Source organism: Hyperolius riggenbachi, chromosome 7 (genome assembly GCF_040937935.1).
Source record: "Hyperolius riggenbachi isolate aHypRig1 chromosome 7, aHypRig1.pri, whole genome shotgun sequence".
NCBI classification, from domain to species: domain Eukaryota; kingdom Metazoa; phylum Chordata; class Amphibia; order Anura; family Hyperoliidae; genus Hyperolius; species Hyperolius riggenbachi.
The window spans coordinates 314,620,475-314,645,122 of NC_090652.1; the positions used below are offsets into that span (position 1 = coordinate 314,620,475).

At 47.9% G+C, this 24,648-nt stretch overlaps 1 protein-coding gene across 3 annotated transcripts in view; it reads right to left on the bottom strand.

The window, feature by feature from the left end:
* Window positions 1-7,308: 7,308 nt before the first annotated feature.
* HSPBAP1 (HSPB1 associated protein 1) overlaps window positions 7,309-24,648 on the bottom strand; it is a 106,974-nt gene continuing 89,634 nt past the window's right edge. For all 3 annotated transcript variants that reach the window (XM_068246211.1, XM_068246212.1, XM_068246213.1), the window contains exons 7-8: window positions 14,055-14,165; window positions 7,309-9,318 (exon numbers count right to left, since the gene is read on the bottom strand). In XM_068246211.1, coding sequence (XP_068102312.1) covers window positions 8,917-9,318; window positions 14,055-14,165 — 513 coding nt within the window. In that variant the 3' untranslated portion in view covers window positions 7,309-8,916. The remainder of the gene's footprint in view (window positions 9,319-14,054; window positions 14,166-24,648) is intronic.

The following is a 24,648-nucleotide window of genomic DNA, read 5'->3' on the forward strand; positions in this document are numbered from 1 at the left end:
ATAAAGTGATAGCTCCAGAACAGCTTGTGCAGAAGCACGCATATCCGTCATAGAAATGAGCTAAGAAAAGGTTCTGCTTCATTTAATCTGCAGACACAGCAGAGCTGCGGTGGTGAGAATCTCGCTAACCTGCTAAATATAAATACAGAACCTCAAAGCCCTGATCAGCGTCATCTGTTAGTAAATTAGCATTATTTAGCAATGCACAAAGTCTCCGCATTAAACATATCTGAAATATTTGCAATAAGTATACAGTACTTGAAAATGGATGTCTCTTGAAGAGACAGCTATCCAAACTCCTCCCCTTATCCTTAAATGCCCACAGGAGGAAAGAGTGGGGCGGGGCAGCAGCCAGTGACTTCCTGTGTGCACCAGACCCTACCTCACCCACCTCCTCCATCTGTTGAGAGATTACCTCTTTGTGGCCAGTACTACAGCAGAGGCAGAAGTCTGGATTCATCAGACCAGACTGGATGTTCTTCAGATTTCTGTTCTACGATCACAGAATAAGGGACCTAACATAGTTCGACGTGCTGTGTATTCTGCTGACTATTCTCCTCTTACTTGTCTTATCAACAAGGTGAACCTGACCACAGAACGGCCTCTTATTGGATGGACTTCCTTTTTACACTGTTATAAGTGAACTGTAGAGACAACAGTGTGCAAGAATGCCAGGAAATCAGCAGTTGCTGAAATGCTTAACTCAGCCCATCTGGCACCAATATTCATGCCACGATCGAGATCACAGCGATCACATTTTCCTCTCTTCTCAGATTTGATGCAAACATTAAGGGGCGGTTTCCATTAGTTGGCCTGTCTTACAGGACGCAAGCCGGCACTTGCAGAGATGAGAGTACGCATCCCAATCCCTGTAGCCATGCTATTCGGATGCCTGAAACAAAAAACTGCTGCACAGCGTTCAGAATCGCACTGCCATGCTACTGCTGGAATAGGCTGCACTTCCCTGGGCAACTCGGATGTGGGGAAATGCTTTGTATTCTGCTCAAGTGGAAACGACGAGCCCTTAACGATTCTCCTAACCTGTATCTGCAGGATTCCATGCACTGATCTGCTGCTACATGATTGGACTTGTGTCTAATAAAGTTATCAGCGACTGTGCTTGCATTATTGATTTTATGTACAAGCACTTCATCTCATCTGACAGTATAATCAGTTACTCTGTGCATGTACTGATAGTAAACTAGCTGCAGTGTGTGCTGATCTCTGCTACCCCCAGTATGTACAGTATAAGCTGTTACTCTGTGCATGTACTGATAGTAAACTAGCTGCAGTGTGTGCTGATCTCTGCTACCCCCAGTATGTACAGTATAAGCTGTTACTCTGTGCATGTACTGATAGTAGCCTAGCTGCAGTGTGTGCTGATCTCTGCTACCCCCAGTATGTACAGTATAAGCTGTTACTCTGTGCCTGTACTGATAGTAAACTAGCTGCAGTGTGTGCTGATCTCTGCTACCCCCATTATGTACAGTATAAGCTGTTACTCTGTGCATGTACTGATAGTAAACTAGCTGCAGTGTGTGCTGATCTCTGCTACCTCCAGTATGTACAGTATAAGGTGTTACTCTGTGCCTTTACTGATAGTAAACTTGCTGCAGTGTGTGCTGATCACTGCTACCTCCAGTATGTACAGTATAAGCTGTTACTCTGTGCCTCTACTGATAGTAAACTAGCTGCAGTGTGTGCTGATCTCTGCTACCCCCAGTATGTACATTATATATAAGCTGTTACTCTGTGTCTGTACCGATAGTAAACTAGCTGCAGTGTGTGCTGATCTCTGCTACCCACAGTATGTACAGTATAAGCTGTTACTTTGTGCCTGTACTGATAGTAAACTAGCTGCAGTGTGTGCTGATCTCTGCTACCCCCAGTATGTACATTATATATAAGCTGTTACTCTGTGTCTGTACTGATAGTAAACTAGCTGCAGTGTGTGCTGATCTCTGCTACCCACAGTATGTACAGTATAAGCTGTTACTTTGTGCCTGTACTGATAGTAAACTAGCTGCAGTGTGTGCGGATCTCTGCTACCCCCAGTATGTACAGTATAAGCTGTTACTCTGTGCCTGTACTGATAGTAAATTAGCTGCAGTGTGTGATCCCTGCTTGAAAATGATGACCATCAGCTCTCTGGTTTGTGTGAGGTCTGAGCCCTTATCTAGCATTGCCTCTATAGAGATGGATTGCCACACAAGCCATAGGCCTGAGTCTGACACTCAAAAGCCCTAACGGCTATTAATAAATTTTATAAGGAACTCGGGAGGAAGGTGGCCAGTAGACATTGAGGTTGGCCGGCCACTAGGCCCCAGTGTACAATTTCCGTCCACTTTGTATTTGAGTTTGACACCCCTGATCTAATGTATGGCAATCTGCTTTACTAATTGGGCGCTAAAACTTTTTGCACGTTATCCGGATAAACGCTGGTTATTAAAGAGACACTGAAGCGAAAAAAAAAATTATGATATTATGATTTGTATGTGTAGTACAGCTAAGAAATAAAACATTAAGATCAGATACATCAGTCTAATTGTTTCCAGTACAGGAAGAGTTGAGAAACTCCAGTTGTTATCTCTATGCAAACAAGCCATTAAGCTCTCCGACTAAGTTAGTCGTGGAGAGGGCTGTTATCTGACTTTTATTATCTCAACTGTAAGTAAACTGTTTACTTTTCCTCTGCTAGAGGAGAGGTCATTACTTCACAGACTGCTCTGAAAGAATCATTTTGAATGCTGAGTGTTGTGTAATCTGCACATATTATAGAATGATGCAATGTTAGAAAAAACACTATATACCTGAAAATAAAAGTATGAGAATATGTTCTTTGCTGCTAATCTTCTAGTAATTATTCATAGTACACAACCAATTCACTATATCATATTTTTTTTCGCTTCAGTGTCTCTTTTTTTGAAAGAATATTTTTATTGAGTTTTAAGTGGCAACAGCGCCACTACAGCATAACAAATTCAACATTGTAACATTGGTAGAATACAGTCCAGAGGGAAAAGGGGGAGAATGTTGCTCGGTATGATGGTGTTCTGTAATCCCAGAAGAAGGGGGGGGGGGGGGTCTGGTCCGGTCGCATGCCTCTCCAGAGTACCGTAATATCGGCAATTAGGTTAGTAAGCTAGATATTAATCAATTAACTCTAAATCGTGATACAAAAGCCACTTGTTCCATGTTTTGGCGAATTTCTTAGGACATTTCCTCTTAGTGTATACTCGTTTAATATATATTAAGTCTTTGTGGACATACGCTTTCCAGTGTTTCATACGTGGTGGACTTTCTTGGTTCCATTTTAACACTATCAGCTTACGTGCATAAGCTACCAGTGTCCTGAATGCTGTCAGCTTGTGTGTGGATAAAAGGCTATCCTCAATATTACCCAGCAATAACGCCTCAGGGGTAAATGGTATAGGGATGTTAAATATTCTCTGAAGTTCTGCGTGGATATGTTTCCAATATGGTGTTATGTGGGTGCATTGCCAGAAAACGTGGAAAGAGTCTGCTTTGGCTTGCGCGCACCTATTGCATGCTCCCATTGAAGTTGGATAGATTTTAAGTAGTCTTGCCGGGGATAGATAGCATCTGTGGATGAATTTGAGGGCAATTAACCTGTCTCTGGATGCAATAGTGGTCGTAAAGAAATAGCCGAGGATAGTCTCCCATCTCTCTGTGGTGAGGTCTGGGATATCATTCAGTGTCTCTTTAAATGCACTGCTATGTCAGAAAGTGAAGAAAGCTGAAACATTTTGATTCAGGGCTGGTGCACACCGAGCGGCTTTTTCAGCGTTTCTGCAGCCGCTTGCGGCTGCGGATACGTTTGGTTAATGTATCTCAATGGGGTGGTTCACACCAGAGCGGGAGGCGTTTTGCAGAAACGCATACTCCCGGGCTGCTGCAGATTTTGGATTGCAGATGCGTTTCTGCCTCAATGTTAAGTATAGGAAAACCGCAAACCGCTCTGAAAAACGCCTGTTCAGAGCGGTTTGCCGGCGTTTTTGTTACAGAAGCTGTTCAGTAACAGCTTTACTGTAACAAAATATAATATCTACTACACCAAAACCGCTTCACAAAACCGCAAAATGCTAGCTGAAACGCTACAGAAAAATAAGAAAAAGCGTTTCAAAATCTGCTAGCGGTTTTTGGTGTGCACCGGGCCGCAATGATATTGGAGCGCTGGTTGCATCGTGTTTACCCCGACAATCCTTATTCATGGATGCCTCTGTCCAGTGAAGAGCACCTGTCTTCATCCATCAGCAGTCCGCCCGTCTCACCTGCTTGCGACAGTTTCCCGTGGATCTGGGAGGAGACGCTTCCCTCCCTGTGATTTATAGGCAGTTACGGTAGTTTGAGTACCGCTAGTATCTATCAGCCATCAATCAGCGCGTTTGTTGCCTGTTTTCCTGGCTGTCCCCAGGCCAGTGGATTTAAAGAAGATTTATTATCTGAGAAACACATCAAATCTGGCAAACGGATCAGAGAGTGTGTCTGCCAACCGTCTCAGACGCAATGTTCCCAATGTTCCGACTGCAGACTGATATAAACGCCACCGTCTGGGATACGGAATATAGCGTTATTTTTCTAAAGAGCGAAAACGAGAAAATCGGAGATGCTTTGTTGTTTTTCACAATTCCTTCAGACTCAGAATTACATCTCATTCGCCAGGCAAAGATAGCCGTAGGCTCAGTTTAAATATAATATGGCGTTTGTGCGTCCGCGATTCTCCATCGCAAGTCCGGACAGGCGTGTACACGTTTTGTATCCATGGCAGCAGTGCAGTGTGATTTAACGAAAACCGCGAGCACGGAGCGAAAAAATAGCCGACTGCAAGGTGCTTTTCCTACAAACAAAAAAAACGAATCAGACCAAAAGCAGCTCCAGTACCGGGTCCCGTCACTTCCTCCAGCCCCATGCGCACAGATCACTCCCACACCGCCGTCCTCCACTGTCTCCACTGCTCCGGTACCGGGTCCCGTCACTTCCTCCAGCCCCATGCGCACAGATCACTCCCACACCGCCGTCCTCCACTGTCTCTGCAGCTCTGGTATCGGGTCCCGTCACTTCCTCCAGCCCCATGCGCACAGATCACTCCCACACCGCCGTCCTCCACTGTCTCTGCAGCTCTGGTATCGGGTCCCGTCACTTCCTCCAGCCCCATGCGCACAGATCACTCCCACACCGCCGTCCTCCACTGTCTCTGCAGCTCTGGTATCGGGTCCCGTCACTTCCTCCAGCCCCATGCGCACAGATCACTCCCACACCGCCGTCCTCCACTGTCTCTGCAGCTCTGGTATCGGGTCCCGTCACTTCCTCCAGCCCCATGCGCACAGATCACTCCCACACCGCCGTCCTCCACTGTCTCTGCAGCTCTGGTATCGGGTCCCGTCACTTCCTCCAGCCCCATGCGCACAGATCACTCCCACACCGCCGTCCTCCGCTGCTCCGGTACCGGGTCCCGTCACTTCCTCCAGCCCCATGCGCACAGATCACTCCCACACCGCCGTCCTTCGCTGCTCCAGTACCGGGTCCCGTCACTTCCTCCAGCCCCATGTGCACAGATCACTCCCACACCGCCGTCCTCCACTGTCTCTGCAGCTCTGGTATCGGGTCCCGTCACTTCCTCCAGCCCCATGCGCACAGATCACTCCCACACCGCCGTCCTCCACTGTCTCTGCAGCTCTGGTATCGGGTCCCGTCACTTCCTCCAGCCCCATGCGCACAGATCACTCCCACACCGCCGTCCTCCACTGTCTCTGCAGCTCTGGTATCGGGTCCCGTCACTTCCTCCAGCCCCATGCGCACAGATCACTCCCACACCGCCGTCCTCCGCTGCTCCGGTACCGGGTCCCGTCACTTCCTCCAGCCCCATGCGCACAGATCACTTCCACACCGCCGTCCTCCGCTGCTCCGGTACCGGGTCCCGTCACTTCCTCCAGCCCCATGCGCACAGATCACTCCCATGCCGCCGTCCTCCACTGTCTCTGCAGCTCCGGTACCGCGTCCCGTCACTTCCTCCAGCCCCATGCGCACAGATCACTCCCACACCGCCGTCCTCCGCTGCTCCGGTACCGGGTCCCGTCACTTCCTCCAGCCCCATGCGCACAGATCACTCCCACACCGCCGTCCTCCGCTGCTCTGGTACCGGGTCCCGTCACTTCCTCCAGCCCCATGCGCACAGATCACTCCCACACCGCCGTCCTCCGCTGTCTCTGCAGCTCTGGTATCGGGTCCCGTCACTTCCTTCAGCCCCATGCGCACAGATCACTCCCACACCGCCGTCCTCCGCTGCTCCGGTACCGGGTCCCGTCACTTTCTTCAGCCGCAGCAAGTCTGTGCAAGTGAAATGCACTCTCTACGTAACTCCAAATCGGCTACTGGAGAGATACGTAGAGAGCGTACTTCACTTGCGCAGACTGGCCGCAACTGGAGGAAGTGACGGGACCCGGTACCGGAGCTGCGGGCAGCGGAGGACGGCGGTGTGGATGGGGCTGGAGGAAGCCCCAGCTATGTATAAATCGTTTATTATTATTGATCTCTGATACACTTTAAAGTTGATTCAGGATTATGCATTTCTTTAATGCAAATGTATGCCATTTAAAAATGGGCCAATCGGCAGCTGCCATCTTAATTCCCTTTTTTTAAAAAACACGCCTTAGACTTTTATTTTCTTAACTACATAATCATCATTTCTAGTTGTCAAATTCTTAAGAAACTGTCTCCCCGTCTGTGCATGTCGGTAAACCCAGCGGTACCGCGAGAGTAGAACAAACACAGAAATTGCGTCCAGCGAGGACTGACGCTTCCACCAGGACATGAACAGAGGCGTGAAGTGGAAAGACGATCGTTCAGCAGCACAACACAATTCTCACTCATAAAACACAATACAGCTAGCGGGAATAGAAAGTAAACTACTGTTGAGTTTGCAGAGATGTCGTCCCCCCAGACTCCTCATCGCCGTCCGCTGGAAATCTATCGCCTTGCGGCATTTTCCTGGAATCAGAACCGCCATATTTCATCGGCGAGTCACGTGACGGCAAGCATGGGACACACAGCAGTATGGATGGAGTCGGGGATAGAAAAGTTTAAATTGATTCGCCAGTGAAACAGTCGAGGCATTATTTCATACTGTGCACAAACACCTGGGCACCCCAAGCTGTGCGGCTCAGATCCTGGAGGGCGGTGATGAAACAGCTCTGAGTCGGGGAAAGGGAGGAGTCTGCTGGGAGAAGGGGACTCCACAGAGGACATACGGCGGGGGACAGGAAGGAAGCACTCTGTGCAGAACGTCACTTGTTTAAGAAATTAATTTTGGAATTTATTTATTCACTTTGAAGTAAAAAGCATAAAATTCAGCGCCAGTCTAGTTGAGGGGACCCAGCAGGAAACCCCATAGACCAACAGCCGCTCCCTTGTGGCGATTTGGTGTTGTCCACTAATTTGTAAGAAATAAGCCCAGGTGGTAAAGCTAACACTAAAATTGCACACCAGGGTCCATCTGCAATTCACCTTTTCTCCTGAAATTTCTCCTAGGTAATATTTTCACAACGTTTCATAAAATGTCCTTTAAACCACCAGCCAGTAAGAAAATATCCAGAATAATTTTGATAGAACTTTTTCACCAACTTTTGGGAACTTTTTCAACTGTAAAATGCTTAATTAATGAGAATATAAAAATGTTCTCCTAGGAGAAAACTCAGGAGAAAAAGTGAATTGCATATGTGCCCAGGACTCGGGGCTTCCAACAAGTTGCAGGAGAGAATCCATGGGGGAAGCCATAACTGGATACAGTGATTGGTGCTTCTGTGATTGGCTGCCTCAGATCACGTGATCCTGGCTCCCTTCTGCTTCCAGTGTTGGCTAAAGTGCTGGTGAATTTCTTCATGGATTTTGCTGTGGTGGAATCAGCTACCAACCGACTACACAACTTTACTGTTCCTATTTGGTTTGATCATGGATAGTGTTTCCTGCTGGGACCCCTATATCTTACAAATTAGCGGTCGCGCCCAAATTGCTGTGCACAGGGAGTGGCCGTGGGTCCCCTCAACTAGAACAGCACCCAACGTTCTTTCCAACACATCTTTATTTCAATGTATGCCACACACGGTGCAATCCGACTGCTCGGTCCATCTCAAGGTTTGGAAACTCTTTGAAAAAATTAGCATCTTATTGACCATCTATAGGCATCAATTTGCATGCAAATGTAATTAGCGTGGAATTCGGTAAGAAGTGCGTCAGATTGGCCCAACTCTTAGCAACTTTCAATTAGCATTAAATTTGTATACAAGTCAGAATTATTATCTCATCCATTATCTCTATTGATGCCAATCACAACTTTAAATCTGATCAATATTTTTTGCATAGAACCGATGGTCGCTGAATTTCAGCAAAACTAGAAGTATTACAATTATTACATTACAATTACAAAACAAAACCTATTAGAGATGATTTATTCTCCTAGATTAATTTCCATACTGCAGGAGATTCCATTAGATACTTAGTTATTGGTTCTTCTGTGATTGGCTGGCTCAGGTCATGTGATCCTGGCCTCCTTCTGCTTCCTGTGTTGGGTAAAGTGATGGTGATTTTCTTTATGGATTTTTCTGTGGTGGAAATTCTCGGAGGAGTAGCAGGTATCTCTTAAAGAGGAACATTAACCCCGGATTGAAATTCATCCCAATCAGTAGGTGATACCCCCTTTCCCAGGAGAAATCTATTCCTTTTCACAAACAGATCATCAGGCGGGTCTGTGTGGCTGATATTGAGGTGAAACCCCTCCCACAATGTAATGTCATCACCAAGGTAGTGACAGTTTCCTGTCTGTGAGCCTCATTGTTGCATTGTGAGAAATAATAGCAATTTTATTCATAATGTTATTTTCACCACAGTTCCTATCTAAAGCTACGTATTGGACCTGCTCAGCAGTAGCCCGGCCACTAAGCGGATAACCTGAGGATTCACCAGACAGTCCAGCACAGCATTGCTGGTGATTGTGTCCGTCCACTCTGTTGCCGGATTGGGGTTTGGATCGCCATTTTCCGTCTGGGCGTCGGCCATCACTGCAGTGTCCTCATCGCCTCTGGCCTTCACATTACTGGACACGGGTAACACCGGGAGGAGATGTGGACCGAACCAATCACTGTCCCCCTCCAGAGACCTCTCTGATCGGCTCTTCTTCACTGGTGGCGGCTCTTGCTCGGCAATGCTGGGATCGCTCTCCCCCGCCGTTCGCCTGCGTTTCCTGTAGGCGGAGGTAGCGCGGTTCAGATACTCCAGGTTGGTGTTGTGAGAGGTAGCCATGTTCTGCAGACAAAAGAAGAAAACGGCAAGAGTCACAGAAGGGTTAATGGAAGTCAGGCCCGGCCGGCCTCGAATTATCCCACAAATCTGCCTAGACGACGTTTCCTTCAACTTCTCACATAATATTTATATTCCGTCCCACTTCCAACGGCATCAGCACATTTTCCCCTTCAGAAGGCCAATTACACGTCTCTCCCGCTCGGAGTCCTGGCGGGAACAATCCCAAACCAGCGCTTGTGAGGCGCTGCGTGTTTAATGCTGACTCTATGCCTCAGATCTTCCTGCATGGATAATAAAGGGAACCTAAATTGAGAGGAATATGGAGGTTTCCTGTTAAGCAATACCAGTTGCCTGGCAGCCCTGCTGATCTCTATGGATACAGCAGTGTCTGAATCACACACCAGAAACAAGCATGCAGCTAATCCAGTCTGACTTCAGTCAGAGCACCTGATCTGCTGCATGCTTGTTCAGGGGCTGTGGCTAAAAGTATTAGAGACAGAGGATCAGCAGGGCAGCCAGGCAACTGGTAATCCACATCCTTCACAGTTTAGGTTCCCTTTAGGCCTTGTTCACGCTTGTGTGCATGTCCGCGGTGGGCTTTTTCTTCCGCGTTTTTAAAGCGTTTGCTCGATTTTGTGGCCGTTTTTGTAAACGCTTTTGCAGAGCGCTTCCGTCTTTTGATCCGGAAAAATATCCAAAAACAATAAATACAATGTATTTAAAAAAAAACTGCTCACGCAATCGCTTGCCAAATCGAATCGCTTGCGTTTTTCCTAAACCTTCCGTTGAGGCAAATCGCCTCAAAAATGGCCCAAGCATCGCTTTTCAAAGCAGATTGCAAACGAACCGCTCTGATATGAACTCTCTCATAGAGAATCATTGCACAAGCACTTTCAGGGAGATTTTGAAAATCGCCCACGCTTACAATTTTACAAAAACTGATATAATGTGAACAAGGCCTGAAAGGGGACCTGTGAGAGCTTGCAAAACCTGAAAACTGGCAATGCTTTTTAAAGAGGAACTCCAGTGAAATAATGTAATAAAAAAAGTGCTTCATTTTTACAATAATTATGTATAAATGATTTAGTCAGTGTTTGCCCATTGTAAAATCTTTCCTCTCCCTGATTTACATTCTGACATTTATTACATGGTGACATTTTTACTGCTGGCAAGTGATGTAGCTGCTGCTTGCTGTTTCGGCAGTTGGAGACAGCTGTAAACATCTATTTCCCACAATGCAGCAAGGTTCACAGACAGGAAACTGCCAGAAGTACCGCGGGCCTCAGAGTTTCTTGTGGGAGGGGTTTTACCACAATATCAGTCATACAGCGCCCCCTGATGGTCTGTTTGTGAAAAGAAATAGATTTCTCATGTAAAAGGGGGCATCAGCTACTGATTGGGGTAAAGTTCAATTCTTGGTCGGAGTTTCTCTTTAAAGTACCCCAGAACTGAAATCCAGCAGATTGAGGAAAAGGTATATCTATGATGTCAGGAGTGTGATATAGCTTACAGCCCCCTCCGTACCTCTCTGCACCCCCTGGGTCCCCACAATCTGTCATTCAATTATTCAGCTCGGCCCCCTTTGAATATGCAGAAGGAAGAGGAGTCTTCGTTGTTCCACACCCTCCTCATAATTCTGGTAATTATCCATAGACTTTAGGGGAGTCGCTTTACAGAAGGCTGAAGCCGTGACAGGTTCTCTTTCTGGAGGAGATGCAGCATCTTTGGAGACGGCTGCTGATGTCTGTGTATTAAAGTGCCATTGATTTCCTGACTGCGGCGCTGCAAGGCGGAGATCTGAGCTCCATGGATACAGGGAAGGTGGCTATAGATAATCCATGTCCTCCGTGGATGCGGCGAGATGTGTTTACCTGACTCTGCGGGGCGAGAACGCTTCTCTGCGATGAAGAAAATTGTAATTATAAAAAAACGCTAAATCCAATAGTCGTCTCAGCTACGCTGACACGCCTGCTACGCCGGCACGCCGAGAATCAATTCATAATACAGATTATGGGCTTCCAAGTTTGGGAACTTCTAATAAAACGTATTAAATTGTGTTTTGTGATATCTACTAATAAACAACTGTTTTATGATTCAGATTCACTCAGAGCCGAGCAGAAATGAGCACTGAGCTACAGCAACTTATGGGGACCCGAGGTGAGAGGTATATGGAGGCTGCCATATTTATTTCCTTTTAGAAAATACCAGTTACCTGGCAGCTCTGCTGATTTTCTGGAGTCAGTAGTGCTTGAGTCACAACCCTGAAACAAGCATGCAGCTAATCCAGTCACACTTCAGTCAGAGCACCTGATCTGCATGCTTGTTCAGGGGCTATAGCTAAAGGTATTAGAGGCAGAGGATCATCAGGACTGCCAGGCAACTGGTATTGTTTAAAAGGAAATAAATATGGCAGCCTCCGTACCCCTCGCCGCTCAGATTTTACTCATGTCAGGGCCAGTTTTAGGCATACTGTACTTCATGGAGTTCATATAGCCAACTGCTAGTTCCATTAAGCAAGGGATGGGTGGTAATGTTAACTCCTAAATAGGCACTGCTGTGTCGATTGTTGCAACTCTGATTGGATTTCCAATACAATATTCTCACCTGTAAAGACCCAGACTGTACCCAGGTGCATCCCAGGGGAATGTTTGTTTACTGGGAGCACTGAAGCCAGTACAAAATATACCTAGTCTCCTAGAGTGCTTTAGGAGGAAAATTCTGCATAACTAAACAGCCTAGGTTGTGACTTCACTGAGAGGGCGGGGCTTCATACCAATATACAGCAAATGTATATATAGGAAGTGTTTTTGGTGCTGAAACCAGGAAAATAACTGTAAAAGTGAATAATGGACTGCATTCTACTATATGTCACTACTGGGCCTCTTTCTAGCCCTATTTCAGGTACTATTTTTATAATTGCATGTTACAGAATTTTTTGCAATATTTTCTTTTAAAATTTAAATGATAGCTGCACAATGATAACAGTAACCTGGACTGCTGTGTACATAGCTGCAGCCTCCTCTCTGCTTCCACCCCTCTCTACCAGTGAAAAGCCGGCCTTTGGCAGTGATATCACTGAGAGGTGGGGCCTAATGCCAACCGCACTGCAGGCCAAGGGACAGCCTACCCATTAGCTGCCAGCTTCCAGGGAGGCGTGGCTGTGGTGGGGATCGCAGCTGACCTCATCCACTGATGACATCACACTCATCGTTGCTGGGGGGAAAGGTTCACAGGTCGCTCAGAGGAACAGGAGGGAAAGGGGACAGTGTAACACAGCTGCAGGAAGTGGATGGCATGAGCCAAGTTGGCATCGGGGGTGGGGTAATGATGCTGTATACATAGCTCCCAACTGTCCCTCTTTAGGAGCCCTCTCCCTCTGTCCTCCTCATTTGTCCCTCTTTCTATATAAATATATACATTTCTCTTCTAAAAAATGTGATTGACTCTAAACTTTATTCCCATCCTTTAAATTGATATATTACTAATTTTAAAATGTTAATATGAAGGAAAATGAACCAGGATAGAAAGGACCAGTGTGGTTTGACTTATAAAACAACATATTTTTCTTGTGGTATGTGTGACTAGGGGTGTGATGGGGGCGTGATCAGGGCTGTGGTAGGGGTGTGGCTTAAGTGTCCCTCTTTCTCATCTCAAAACGTTGGGAGGCATGTGTATATGCTACATAACATTTATCCTCCACTTGATTGTTGTGTGTAAATGTTATACGATATCACTGAAGATACTGATATAAACCACAGCAGAAGGCCACAAACGAAATGCCAAACGATTGGATTAACGATGCTGGATCTAGGGAAAGTGTGTTAGACTATGCGGACACAACGTCCAATAATCACTCAAAGATCATCATCTTTCCTCCCCATGCAGAAAATGATTAAAGGGACTCCGAGCAGTGCAGAAACTATGGAAAGATGGATATCATTTTAAAGCTCTCTTTCTCATCTTTCCAAAGATATATAAACTGCCACCCTACGCCTTTTAGTTTTCGCTATTTTCGTGATTGAAATTGCAGCGCCCGCGAAATAGAGAAAACTAAAAGGCGTAGGGCGACGATTTAGGTGTCGCCAGGAAGAGGAGAAAGAGAGCTTTAAAATGATATCCATCTTTCCATAGTTGTATTGTATTACACAGGGCGACTTTTTCTGCTGAATGGAGCTGCTGACTTTAAGAAAAAGTCGCCCTGTGTAATACAATGTAACTATGGAAAGATGGATATCATTTTAAAGCTCTCTTTCTCTTCTTTCTGGCGACACCTAAATCGTGGCCCTACGCCTTTTAGTTTTCTCTATTTTCGCGGCCGCGGCAATTTCTAATTAATCTACTAAAAGGCGTAGGGCGGTGGTTTATATATCATTGGAAAGAGGAGAAAGAGAGCTTTAAAATGATATGCATATTTCCATAGTTTCTGCACTGCTCGGAGTCCCTTTAAGATGGAGTGAGGCCGTAAGGAAAATAGCAGTTTTTGCCCATCGGTGATGCTCCCCTGGATTTTTTAGTTAGATTTGGGGGGGTTTGCAACCAGCAGGCCCCTAGACTCTCTCCAGGCCCCAGGCAACTGCCTAGGTTTGCCTTGCAGATGATCCGGCTCTGTCCCCGTGTGTACGACTCTTAACTGACAAGTTTTGCTTTTGTTCAATTCACTAATAAAAAAAAAAAACAGAGAGAAACAAAACAAAACACCCCGCCTTTCCCCAAATGGCCATAAAACTCAGCACACATACCTCCGTGGGGTTCAGCCAGTCACTGGCGCTGCTAGCAGGATCGGCAGACTTGAAGGCGCAAACCACCATCCTCGTTATGGCCTCCTCCACGCGAGCCTCGTCATCCGAATCCTTCAGATAGAAAACGTGTTCATTATTTATTTATTATAAAAGGCATTCATTATTTTTTAGCTTCATACTACAGCAAAGTCCCCGTTATTCAAAACTCGAGCAACTGGAAGTCTCAACTAACCGGCATGGCTGAGGGATAGTAGGGACAGTGCTTTAGAGGGTTTAGAAGGCATTAAAATACTTTTGGAGCCTCCAGCGATTTCCTGTAGTCTCCCTGCAGCTCCCAGCGGGCTCCTAGTGGCTTCCGGCGTCTGTGCACGTCGGGCGATCAGAGATGACCCGATGGAAGTCAGGTGACATGCCAGCTTCCGTGCACGGAACACACCGGAAAGCCGCTAGGAGCCCACTGAGATCTGCAGGGAGACTACAAGGCATCACTAGAGGCTCGGTGAGTATTTATGGGGGGAGGTTTGAGCATTTTTGGCCAGATGCTCAAGCAACCAGCAACCATATGTACAATAGCAATAAAAAGTATTTGAACCCTTTGAAATTATATGGATTTCAGCACAAATTGGTCATAAAATGTGATCTGATCTTGATCTAATTCCCAACAATAGACAATCACAGTCTTCTTAAACTAATACCACACAAGTAATGAAATGTCTCCATGTTTCTATTGAACACACCATGTAACAGTCACAGTGCAGGTGGAAAAGGTATGTGAACCCCCAGACTAATGACATCTCCAAGAGCTAATTGGAGTGAGGTGTCAGCCAGCTGGAGTCCAATCAGTGAGATGAGATTGGAGGTGTTGGTTACAGCTGCCCTGTCCTATAAAAAACACACACAGCAGTTTTGGGTTTGCTTCTCCTAAGAAGCGTTGCCTGATGAGAATGATGCCTCGCACAAAAGAGCTCTCAGAAGACCTATGATTAAGAATTGTTGACTTGCATAAAGCTGGAAAGGGTTGTAAAAGTATCTCCAAAAGCCTTGCAGTCCATTAAGACAAATTGGGCCTGATTCACAAAGCGGTGCAAACTGTTAGCACCCTGGTGAAAAGCCCCTTATCACGCCTAAACTCAGTTTAGGCGTGATAAGTTTAGGCGTGATAACTATAGCACCAACTGGGTTAGCACCGCAGTGCACAGCTGATCAAAAGTTTTGTGCCAGCAAAGTCTGGTGCGCGAAATGTCGCATAGAGTTTAATGGCGCTGCTTTGCCTGCGGGACTTTGTGATGTAAACTTATCGCGCCTAAACTTATCACGCCTAAACTTAACACGCCTAAACTTATCATGGCTAAACTGAGTTTAGGCATGATAAAATGGTTATCACGCCTAAAGTCTTTAACTGGGTTATCACCGCTTTGTGAATACCCATTGTCTATGAATTGAGAAAGTTCAGCACTGCTGCTACTCTCCCTAGGAGTGGCCGTCCTGTAAAGATGACTGCAAGAGCACAGCGCAGAATGCTCAGTGAGGTGAAGAAGCTTACACTCTAATGTATTCACCACAGTCACACACTATTATTATTATTATACATTTATATAGCTATGACATATTTCACAGCACTGTACAGAGATAACTGATCCATTCCCATCAGTCTCTGCACCAGAGGAGCTTACACTCTAATGTCCTCACCACAGTCACACACTATTATTATTATACATTTATATAGCTATGACATATTTCACAGCACTGCACAGAGATCACTGATCCATTCCCATCAGTCTCTACACCACAGGAGCTTACACTCTAATGTCCTCACCAGAGTAACACACTATTATTATTATACATTTATATAGCTCTGACATATACCACAGCGCTGTAAAGAGATCACTGATCCATTCCCATCAGTCTCTGCACCAGAGGAGCTTACACTCTAATGTCCTCACCACAGTCACACACTATTATTATTATTATACATTTATATAGCTCTGACATATACCACAGTGTTGTACAGAGATCACTGATCCATTCCCATCAGTCTCTACACCACAGGAGCTTACACTCTAATGTCCTCACCACAGTCACACACTACACTCACACTACCACAGTCACACACTATTATTATTATACATTTATATAGCTCTGACATATACCACAGCGCTGTACAAAGACCACTGATCCATTCCCATCAGTCTCTGCACCACAGCAGCTTACAATCTAATGTCCTCACCACAGTCACACATGATTATTATTATACATTTATATAGCTCTGACATATTCCACAGCGCTGTACAGAGATCACTGATCCATTCCCATCAGTCTCTGCACCAGAGGAGCTCACACTCTAATGTCCTCACCACAGTCACACACTATTATTATTATACATTTATATAGCTCTGACATATTTCACAGCGCTGTACAGAGATCACTGATCCCTTCCCATCAGTCTCTGCACCAGAGGAGCTTACACTCTAATGCCCTCACCACAGTCACACACTATTATTATTATACATTTATATAGCTCTGACATATTCCACAGCGCTGTACAGAGATCACTGATTCATTCCCATCAGTCTCTGCATCACAGGAGCTTACACTCTAATGTCCTCACCACAGTCACACACTATTATTATTATACATTTATATAGCTCTGACATATGCCACAGCGCTGTACAGCGATCACTGATCCATTCCCATCAGTCTCTGCACCAGAGGAGCTTACACTCTAATGTCCTCACCACAGTCACACACTATTATTACTGTACACTTATATTTCTCAGTGCTGTACAGAGATCAGTGACCCAGTCCCATTAGTCTCCCTTACACTGTAATTCCCACACTGCGGTAATACAGATAGTCTAGAATCAATTTTAGTGCAAAAGGCAATTATCTTGGCGGTAGATTTTCGGACATAACAGCGGACAGATGGGAGAAACAAGGAGTACGCGGCTGATATAAGGATGTGACGGGTCAGAGTTGTGATCCTTTACTAGAAGATGGATTTTGAAGAGGCATTTAAGGATTTGGAGGGTTCATTTTCTAAGATAAGCCAACCAGCTGTATGCAGAGGCCGATTCACCCCAGAACAGAACGAATCTGACAAGTCATTTACGCTCCGGGGATGGAGTATACGCGGCCGCCTGCTAAACTCACTCTTAGTTTTGCTGTCAGTTTCACTTTGGCTCTTCTAACTGACAAGACTTCTCACATCCATCAATTGTAAGAAAGCAGCTATGGTTGAAGTGAGATGAAACTCAAATTTCATCTATGGTCTAAAGCATTAAACACAGCATAAAAGATATGTCACAGGAGGGGCTAATACTCGAACTTCCATTTCATTCAGAAGCTAATTCATAAGATTGCTTGTCCAAAGTTATCAGACTGTGTTGAGCTGTACTAAGCTGTGTAAACAAAGCAGAAAAGCAAGGAAGCATCCCCACTGAGGTAATTCAAGCTTGCTGTCCCCACAACGGCCCACACCATTTCCTGACAATCTCAGGACTGCACTGAATTGTCAGGCCGAAGTGCCCCATGTAATGCTAGTAAATACGTAACTGTGCGGCAGTGTTGCCAACTCATCCCTTTAATTACTGACATATGAATTATACAGGTTTTGTGGCTAGGTAGATGCAGTTAAGGCACTGATTATGTGTAAATAGCCCCAGAACCTGTATAACTTAGATGTGTCAGTCATTAAAGGGATACATTGGCAACACTGCTGTGCGGCTCCTGCGGCAGGCTGAAAGTCATGTAAGTCTATGGTGGCAACATATAGATTTTCAATAATGATGGTGGCAGTGCAGCACGCATGCGCGGAAGCGTATTTTTAACAATACGCTTCCGCGTTCCAAAAGCAGGAAGTGAGCGCAAGCGAGCGTCACTTCCTGTTTGGACAATACGCTTCCGCGTTCCAAAAGCAGGAAGTGAGCACAAGCGAGTGTCACTTCCTGTTTGGCCAGCTGCCAGATGGAGATTACCGCATACTAACGCGGTGTGGGCACGGCACCGCATCACAACCTGCCGCCAATATGCAGTCTGAGACCTCAATGTAGTCCTGAGAGTGTTGGGGTTCTATTCAGTGTAGTTGTGTTTTCAGACTGTATGCAGCTTGAAGCAGGACCAATCCACATCAGGAAGCAGTACAATTGATTGGACAACTTCCACGCTGCATACAATTTGTACTGGAATTATTAGCATATGACTGACTATCTCTGCTGGCTCTGTATTGTGCAATCGTGGGCGTGACAGTATTCTATTCAGGGTAGTCCTGAGATTACCTGAGCTCTCTGTTCAGTGTAGTCCTGAGATTACCTGGTCTCTCTGTTCAGTGTAGTCCTGAGATTACCTGGGCTCTGTCTGTTCAGTGTAGTCCTGAGATTACCTGGGCTCTGTCTGTTCAGTGTAGTCCTGAGGTTACCCGGGCTCCGTCTGTTCAGTGTAGTCCTGAGATTACCTGAGCTCTGTCTGTTCAGTGTAGTCCTGAGGTTACCTGAGCTCTCTGTTCAGTGTAGTCCTGAGATTACCTGAGCTCTGTCTGTTCAGTGTAGTCCTGAGATTACCTGAGCTCTGTCTGTTCAGTGTAGTCCTGAGATTACCTGGGCTCCGTCTGTTCAGTGTAGTCCTGAGATTACCTGAGCTCTCTGTTCAGTGTAGTCCTGAGATTACCTGAGCTCTGTCTGTTCAGTATAGTCCTGAGATTACCTGAGCTCTGTCTGTTCAGTGTAGTCCTGAGATTACCTGAGCTCTGTCTGTTCAGTGTAGTCCTGAGATTACCTGGGCTCTGTCTGTTCAGTGTAGTCCTGAGATTACCGGAGCTCTCTGTTCAGAGTAGTCCTGAGATTACCTGGGCTCTGTCTGTTCAGTGTAGTCCTGAGATTACCTGGGCTCTCTCTGCTCAGTGTAGTCCTGAGATTACCTGGGCTCTCTGTTTAGTGTAGTCCTGAGATTACCTGGGCTCTCTCTGTTCAGTGTAGTCCTGAGATTACCTGAGCTCCGTCTGTTCAGTGTAGTCCTGAGATTACCTGAGCTCTCTGTTCAGTGTAGTCCTGAGATTACCTGGTGTCTCTCTGTTCAGTGTAGTCCTGAGATTACCTGAGCTCTGTCTGTTCAGTGTAGTCCTGAGATTACCTGAGCTCCGTCTGTTCAGTGTAGTCCTGAGATTACCTGAGCTCCGTCTGTTCAGTGTAGTCCTGAGATTACCTGAGCTCTGTCTGTTCAGTGTAGTCCTGAGATTACCTGAGCTCCGTCTGTTCAGTGTAGTCCTGAGATTACCTGGGCTCTCTCTGCTCAGTGTAGTCCTGAGATTACCTGAGCTCTCTCTGCTCAGTGTAGTCCTGAGATTACCTGAGCTCTCTGTTCAGTGTAGTCCTGAGATTACCTGAGCTCTCTGTTCAGTGTAGTCCTGAGATTACCTGAGCTCTCTGTTCAGTGTAGTCCTGAGATTACCTGGTGTCTCTCTGTTCAGTGTAGTCCTGAGATTACCTGAGCTCCGTCTGTTCAGTGTAGTCCTGAGATTACCTGGGCTCTCTCTGCTCAGTGTAGTCCTGAGATTACCTGGGCTCTCTCTGCTCAGTGTAGTCCTGAGATTACCTGAGCTCTCTGTTCAGTGTAGTCCTGAGATTACCTGGTGTCTCTCTGTTCAGTGTAGTCCTGAGATTACCTGAGCTCCGTCTGTTCAGTGTAGTCCTGAGATTACCTGGGCTCTCTCTGCTCAGTGTAGTCCTGAGATTACCTGGGCTCTCTGTTCAGTGTAGTCCTGAGATTACCTGGGCTCTCTGTTCAGTGTAGTCCTGAGATTACCTGGGCTCTGTCTGTTCAGTGTAGTCCTGAGATTACCTGAGCTCTCTGTTCAGTGTAGTCCTGAGATTACCTGGTGTCTCTCTGTTCAGTGTAGTCCTGAGATTACCTGAGCTCCGTCTGTTCAGTGTAGTCCTGAGATTACCTGGGCTCTCTCTGCTCAGTGTAGTCCTGAGATTACCTGAGCTCTCTGTTCAGTGTAGTCCTGAGATTACCTGGTGTCTCTCTGTTCAGTGTAGTCCTGAGATTACCTGAGCTCCGTCTGTTCAGTGTAGTCCTGAGATTACCTGGGCTCTGTCTGCTCAGTGTAGTCCTGAGATTACCTGGGCTCTCTGTTCAGTGTAGTCCTGAGATTACCTGGGCTCTCTCTGTTCAGTGTAGTCCTGAGATTACCTGGGCTCTCTGTTTAGTGTAGTCCTGAGATTACCTGAGCTCTGTCTGTTCAGTGTAGTCCTGAGATTACCTGGTGTCTCTCTGTTCAGTGTAGTCCTGAGATTACCTGGGCTCTCTCTGCTCAGTGTAGTCCTGAGATTACCTGAGCTCCGTCTGTTCAGTGTAGTCCTGAGATTACCTGGGCTCTGTCTGTTCAGTGTAGTCCTGAGATTACCTGGGCTCTCTGTTCAGTGTAGTCCTGAGATTACCTGGGCTCTCTCTGTTCAGTGTAGTCCTGAGATTACCTGGGCTCTCTGTTCAGTGTAGTCCTGAGATTACCTGGGCTCTGTCTGTTCAGTGTAGTCCTGAGATTACCTGAGCTCTCTCTGTTCAGTGTAGTCCAGAGATTACCTGGGCTCTGTCTGTTCAGTGTAGTCCTAAAATTACCTGAGCTCTCTGTTCAGTGTAGTCCTGAGATTACCTGGGCTCTCTGTTCAGTGTAGTCCTGAGATTACCTGGGCTCTGTCTGTTCAGTGTAGTCCTGAGATTACCTGAGCTCTGTCTGTTCAGTGTAGTCCTGAGATTACCTCGGCTCTGTCTGTTCAGTGCAGTCCTGAGATTACCTGGTGTCTCTCTGTTCAGTGTAGTCCTGTGATTACCTGGGCTCTCTGCTCAGTGTAGTCCTAAGATTACCTGGTGTCTCTCTGTTCAGTGTAGTCCTGAGATTACCTGAGCTCTCTCTGCTCAGTGTAGTCCTGAGATTACCTCGGCTCTGTCTGTTCAGTGTAGTCCTGAGATTACCTGGGCTCTGTCTGTTCAGTGTAGTCCTGAGATTACCTGGGCTCTGTCTGTTCAGTGTAGTCCTGAGATTACCTGGGCTCTCTGTTCAGTGTAGTCCTGAGATTACCTGGGCTCTGTCTGTTCAGTGTAGTCCTGAGATTACCTGGGCTTTCTGTTCAGTGTAGTCCTGAGATTACCTGAGCTCTGTCTGTTCAGTGTAGTCCTGAGATTACCTGGTGTCTCTCTGTTCAGTGTAGTCCTGTGATTACCTGGGCTCTCTGCTCAGTGTAGTCTTGAGATTACCTGGTGTCTCTCTGTTCAGTGTAGTCCTGTGATTACCTGGGCTCTCTGCTCAGTGTAGTCCTGAGATTACCTGGTGTCTCTCTGTTCAGTGTAGTCCTGTGATTACCTGGGCTCTGTCTGTTCAGTGTAGTCCTGAGATTACCTGGTGTCTCTCTGTTCAGTGTAGTCCTGAGATTACCTGGTGTCTCTCTGTTCAGTGTAGTCCTGAGATTACCTCGGCTCTGTCTGTTCAGTGTAGTCCTGAGATTACCTGGGCTCTCTCTGCTCAGTGTAGTCCTGAGATTACCTGGTGTCTCTCTGTTCAGTGTAGTCCTGAGATTACCTCGGCTCTGTCTGTTCAGTGTAGTCCTGAGATTACCTGGTGTCTCTCTGTTCAGTGTAGTCCTGAGATTACCTGTGCTCTGTCTGTTCACTAAAGTCCTGAGAATGTTAGCGCTTTATTCAATGTAGTCCAGAGAGTCTTGGACCTATTTAGTGTAGTCCTGAGATTACCTGAGCTCTTTCTGTTCAGTGTAGCCCTGAGATTGTCAGAAATCTCTCAGCACATGGGTAGAAGGTTTACATTGTGTACCGGCAGGCAACTTTCACAGCGACAGAAATTGCCAAATCCTAACACGCCAACTTCAGCAGAATTCTGCATTTGCTAATTTCCTGGATCCTCTCCAGACTCATTTCCATACATGGTGGAATACAATATGAACATTTACATTCAGCGTGAGTTCCGCACCATCCCTCTCAGCGCAGGACTGATGATCTGACCATCATGCATTATATATATCGCAGCCAACAATATGGCAATTCCCTGGAGGAAGCAAAAGGTTGAGGGTACGGAACAGGGTCACCGCAAATGACAATCTCCCTGAGCAGGCATTCAGCCCCGCCCCCAGGTGACACTCAATTGTCCCCTGCGTCCCATCAGTCACTTCTGCGCAGTTTGACGCGTTTCACCGCAGCCCAATGACCTGAGATAGGCAGAGGGTGGATATTGGGAGGGAAACGTTAACGCACGGCCTGCCAGGCTGTCTTCCGTGGCATAGCGGAACTCGCTAGGTGTGGCATTCACGTCCGCCCCGGGAGGGGTTAACGGCAGAGGTGCAATCTTCTGTCCGCATTAATGATGCAAACGCGGGGCCTGCGGAGAGGTCATGGAAATCTAATCCCCTTTTTATTGTCTGTGAATTAGAGCAGCGAATACGGCTCGCAGTGTATGAGACTAATAGAGAAAAACTCATTAAGAGGTATTACATTTCCGTCAGCGTGCAACTTGAACGTGCCTGCAGTCTCATAGGCTGTCCGGGCGGCTCGGGAGAGAGGAATGGGGCTCACACTGCAGGAGCGGAGAGGAGGGGGGCTCTGTTACTGGGTGAAGCGTTTACCATGCAGAAAGGCCACAAGAGCTGCAGGAGAGACCTCGTTCTTTATTCAGTGGTGTATCTAGTGGGGTACAGGCTTTGTGCCTTGCCATGGGTGCCATGCCTGCTCCTGTGCTGCACCCCCATGCCTGCGCCTGTGCTGCCCACCATGCCTGCCCCTGTGCTGCACCCCCATGCCTGCACCTGTGCTGCCCACCATGCCTGCGCCTGTGCTGCACCCCCATGCCTGCGCCTGTGCTGCACCCCCATGCCTGCCCCTGTGCTGCACCCCCATGCCTGCGCCTGTGCTGCCCACCATGCCTGCCCCTGTGCTGCACCCCCATGCCTGCCCCTGTGCTGCCCACCATACCTGGCCCTGTGCTGCACTCCCATGGCTGCCCCTGTGCTGCACCCCCATGCCTGCGCCTGTGCTGTGCCTAATGCCTGCCCCTGTGCTGTATCGCCATGCCTGCGCTGCACCCCCATGCCTGCCCCTATGCTGCGCTGCCATGCCTGGCCCTGTGCTGCACCCCCATGCCTGCACCTGTGCTGCACTCCCATGGCTGCCCCTGTGCTGTGCCTAATGCCTGCCCCTGTGCTGTATCGCCATGCCTGCCCCTGTGCTGCGCTGCCATGCCTGCGCCTGTGCTGCACCTCATGCCTGCGCCTGTGCTGCACCCCCATGCCTGCTCCTGTGCTGCGCCGCCATGCCTGCCCCTGTGCTGCACTGCCACGTCTGCCCCTGTGCTGCACCTCATGCCTGCCCCTGTGTTGTATCGCCATGCCTGGCCCTGTGTTGTATCGCCATGCCTGGCCCTGTGTTGTATCGCCATGCCTGGCCCTGTGCTGCACCTCATGCCTGCCCCTGTGCTGTATCGCCATGCCTGCCCCTGTGCTGTATCACCATGCCTGGCCCTGTGCTGTATCGCCATACCTGGCCCTGTGCTGCGCCCCCATGCCTGCCCCTGTGCTGCGCTCCATGCCTGCCCCCGTGCTACGCTCCATGCCTGCTCCTATGCTGTGCCCCCATGCCTGCCCCTGTGCTGTATCGCCATGCCTGCCCCTGTGCTGCACCACCATGCCTGCTCCTGTGCTGCACCCCCATGCCTGCCCCTGTACTGCGCCACCATGCCTGCTCCTGTGCTGCACCGCCATGCCTGCCCCTGTACTGCGCCACCATGCCTGCTCCTGTGCTGCACCCCCATGCCTGCCCCTGTACTGCGCCACCATGCCTGCCCCTGTGCTGTGCCTCCATTACTGCCCCTGTGCTGCATCTCCATGCCTGCCCTGCCCTGCACCACCATGCCTGCTCCTGTGCTGCACCGCCATGCCTGCCCCTGTACTGTGCCACCATGCCTGCCTCTGTGCTGCGCCCCCATGCCTGCCCCGTACTGCGCACCCATGCCTGCCCCTGTGCTGCGCCCCCATGCCTGCCCCGTACTGCGCACCCATGCCGGCCCCCACTACGCGCCCATGCCTGCCCGTGCTGCACCCCCATGGCTGCCCCTGTACTGCGCCACCATGACTGCCTCTGTGCTGCGCCACCATGCCTGCCCCATACTGCGCACCCATGCCTGCCCCTGTGCTGCGCTGCCATGCCTGCCCCTGTGCTGCACCTCCATGCCTGGCCCGTACTGCGCGCCCATGCCTGCCCGTGCTGCACCCCCATGCCTGCCCCTGTACTGCGCCACCATGCCTGCCTCTGTGCTGCACCCCCATGCCTGCCCTGTACTGCGCACCCATGCCTGCCCCCATACTGTGCCCCCATGCCTGCCCCCTGTGCCTCCCCGCCACTCAGACTTCAGATCAAATTAATTCTGTTATCTGGGGAATATGGCTACTTAATTTATGTATATAGGGTGCACTTGGCTGTTTAATTATTTTATCTTGACGCATCTGGCTATTTAATTTGCTTATTATTTTTTACACCTGGCTACTTGATTATTTTATCTGGAGTTGCGTGACCACTTAATTATTTTATCTAGACTCTTATG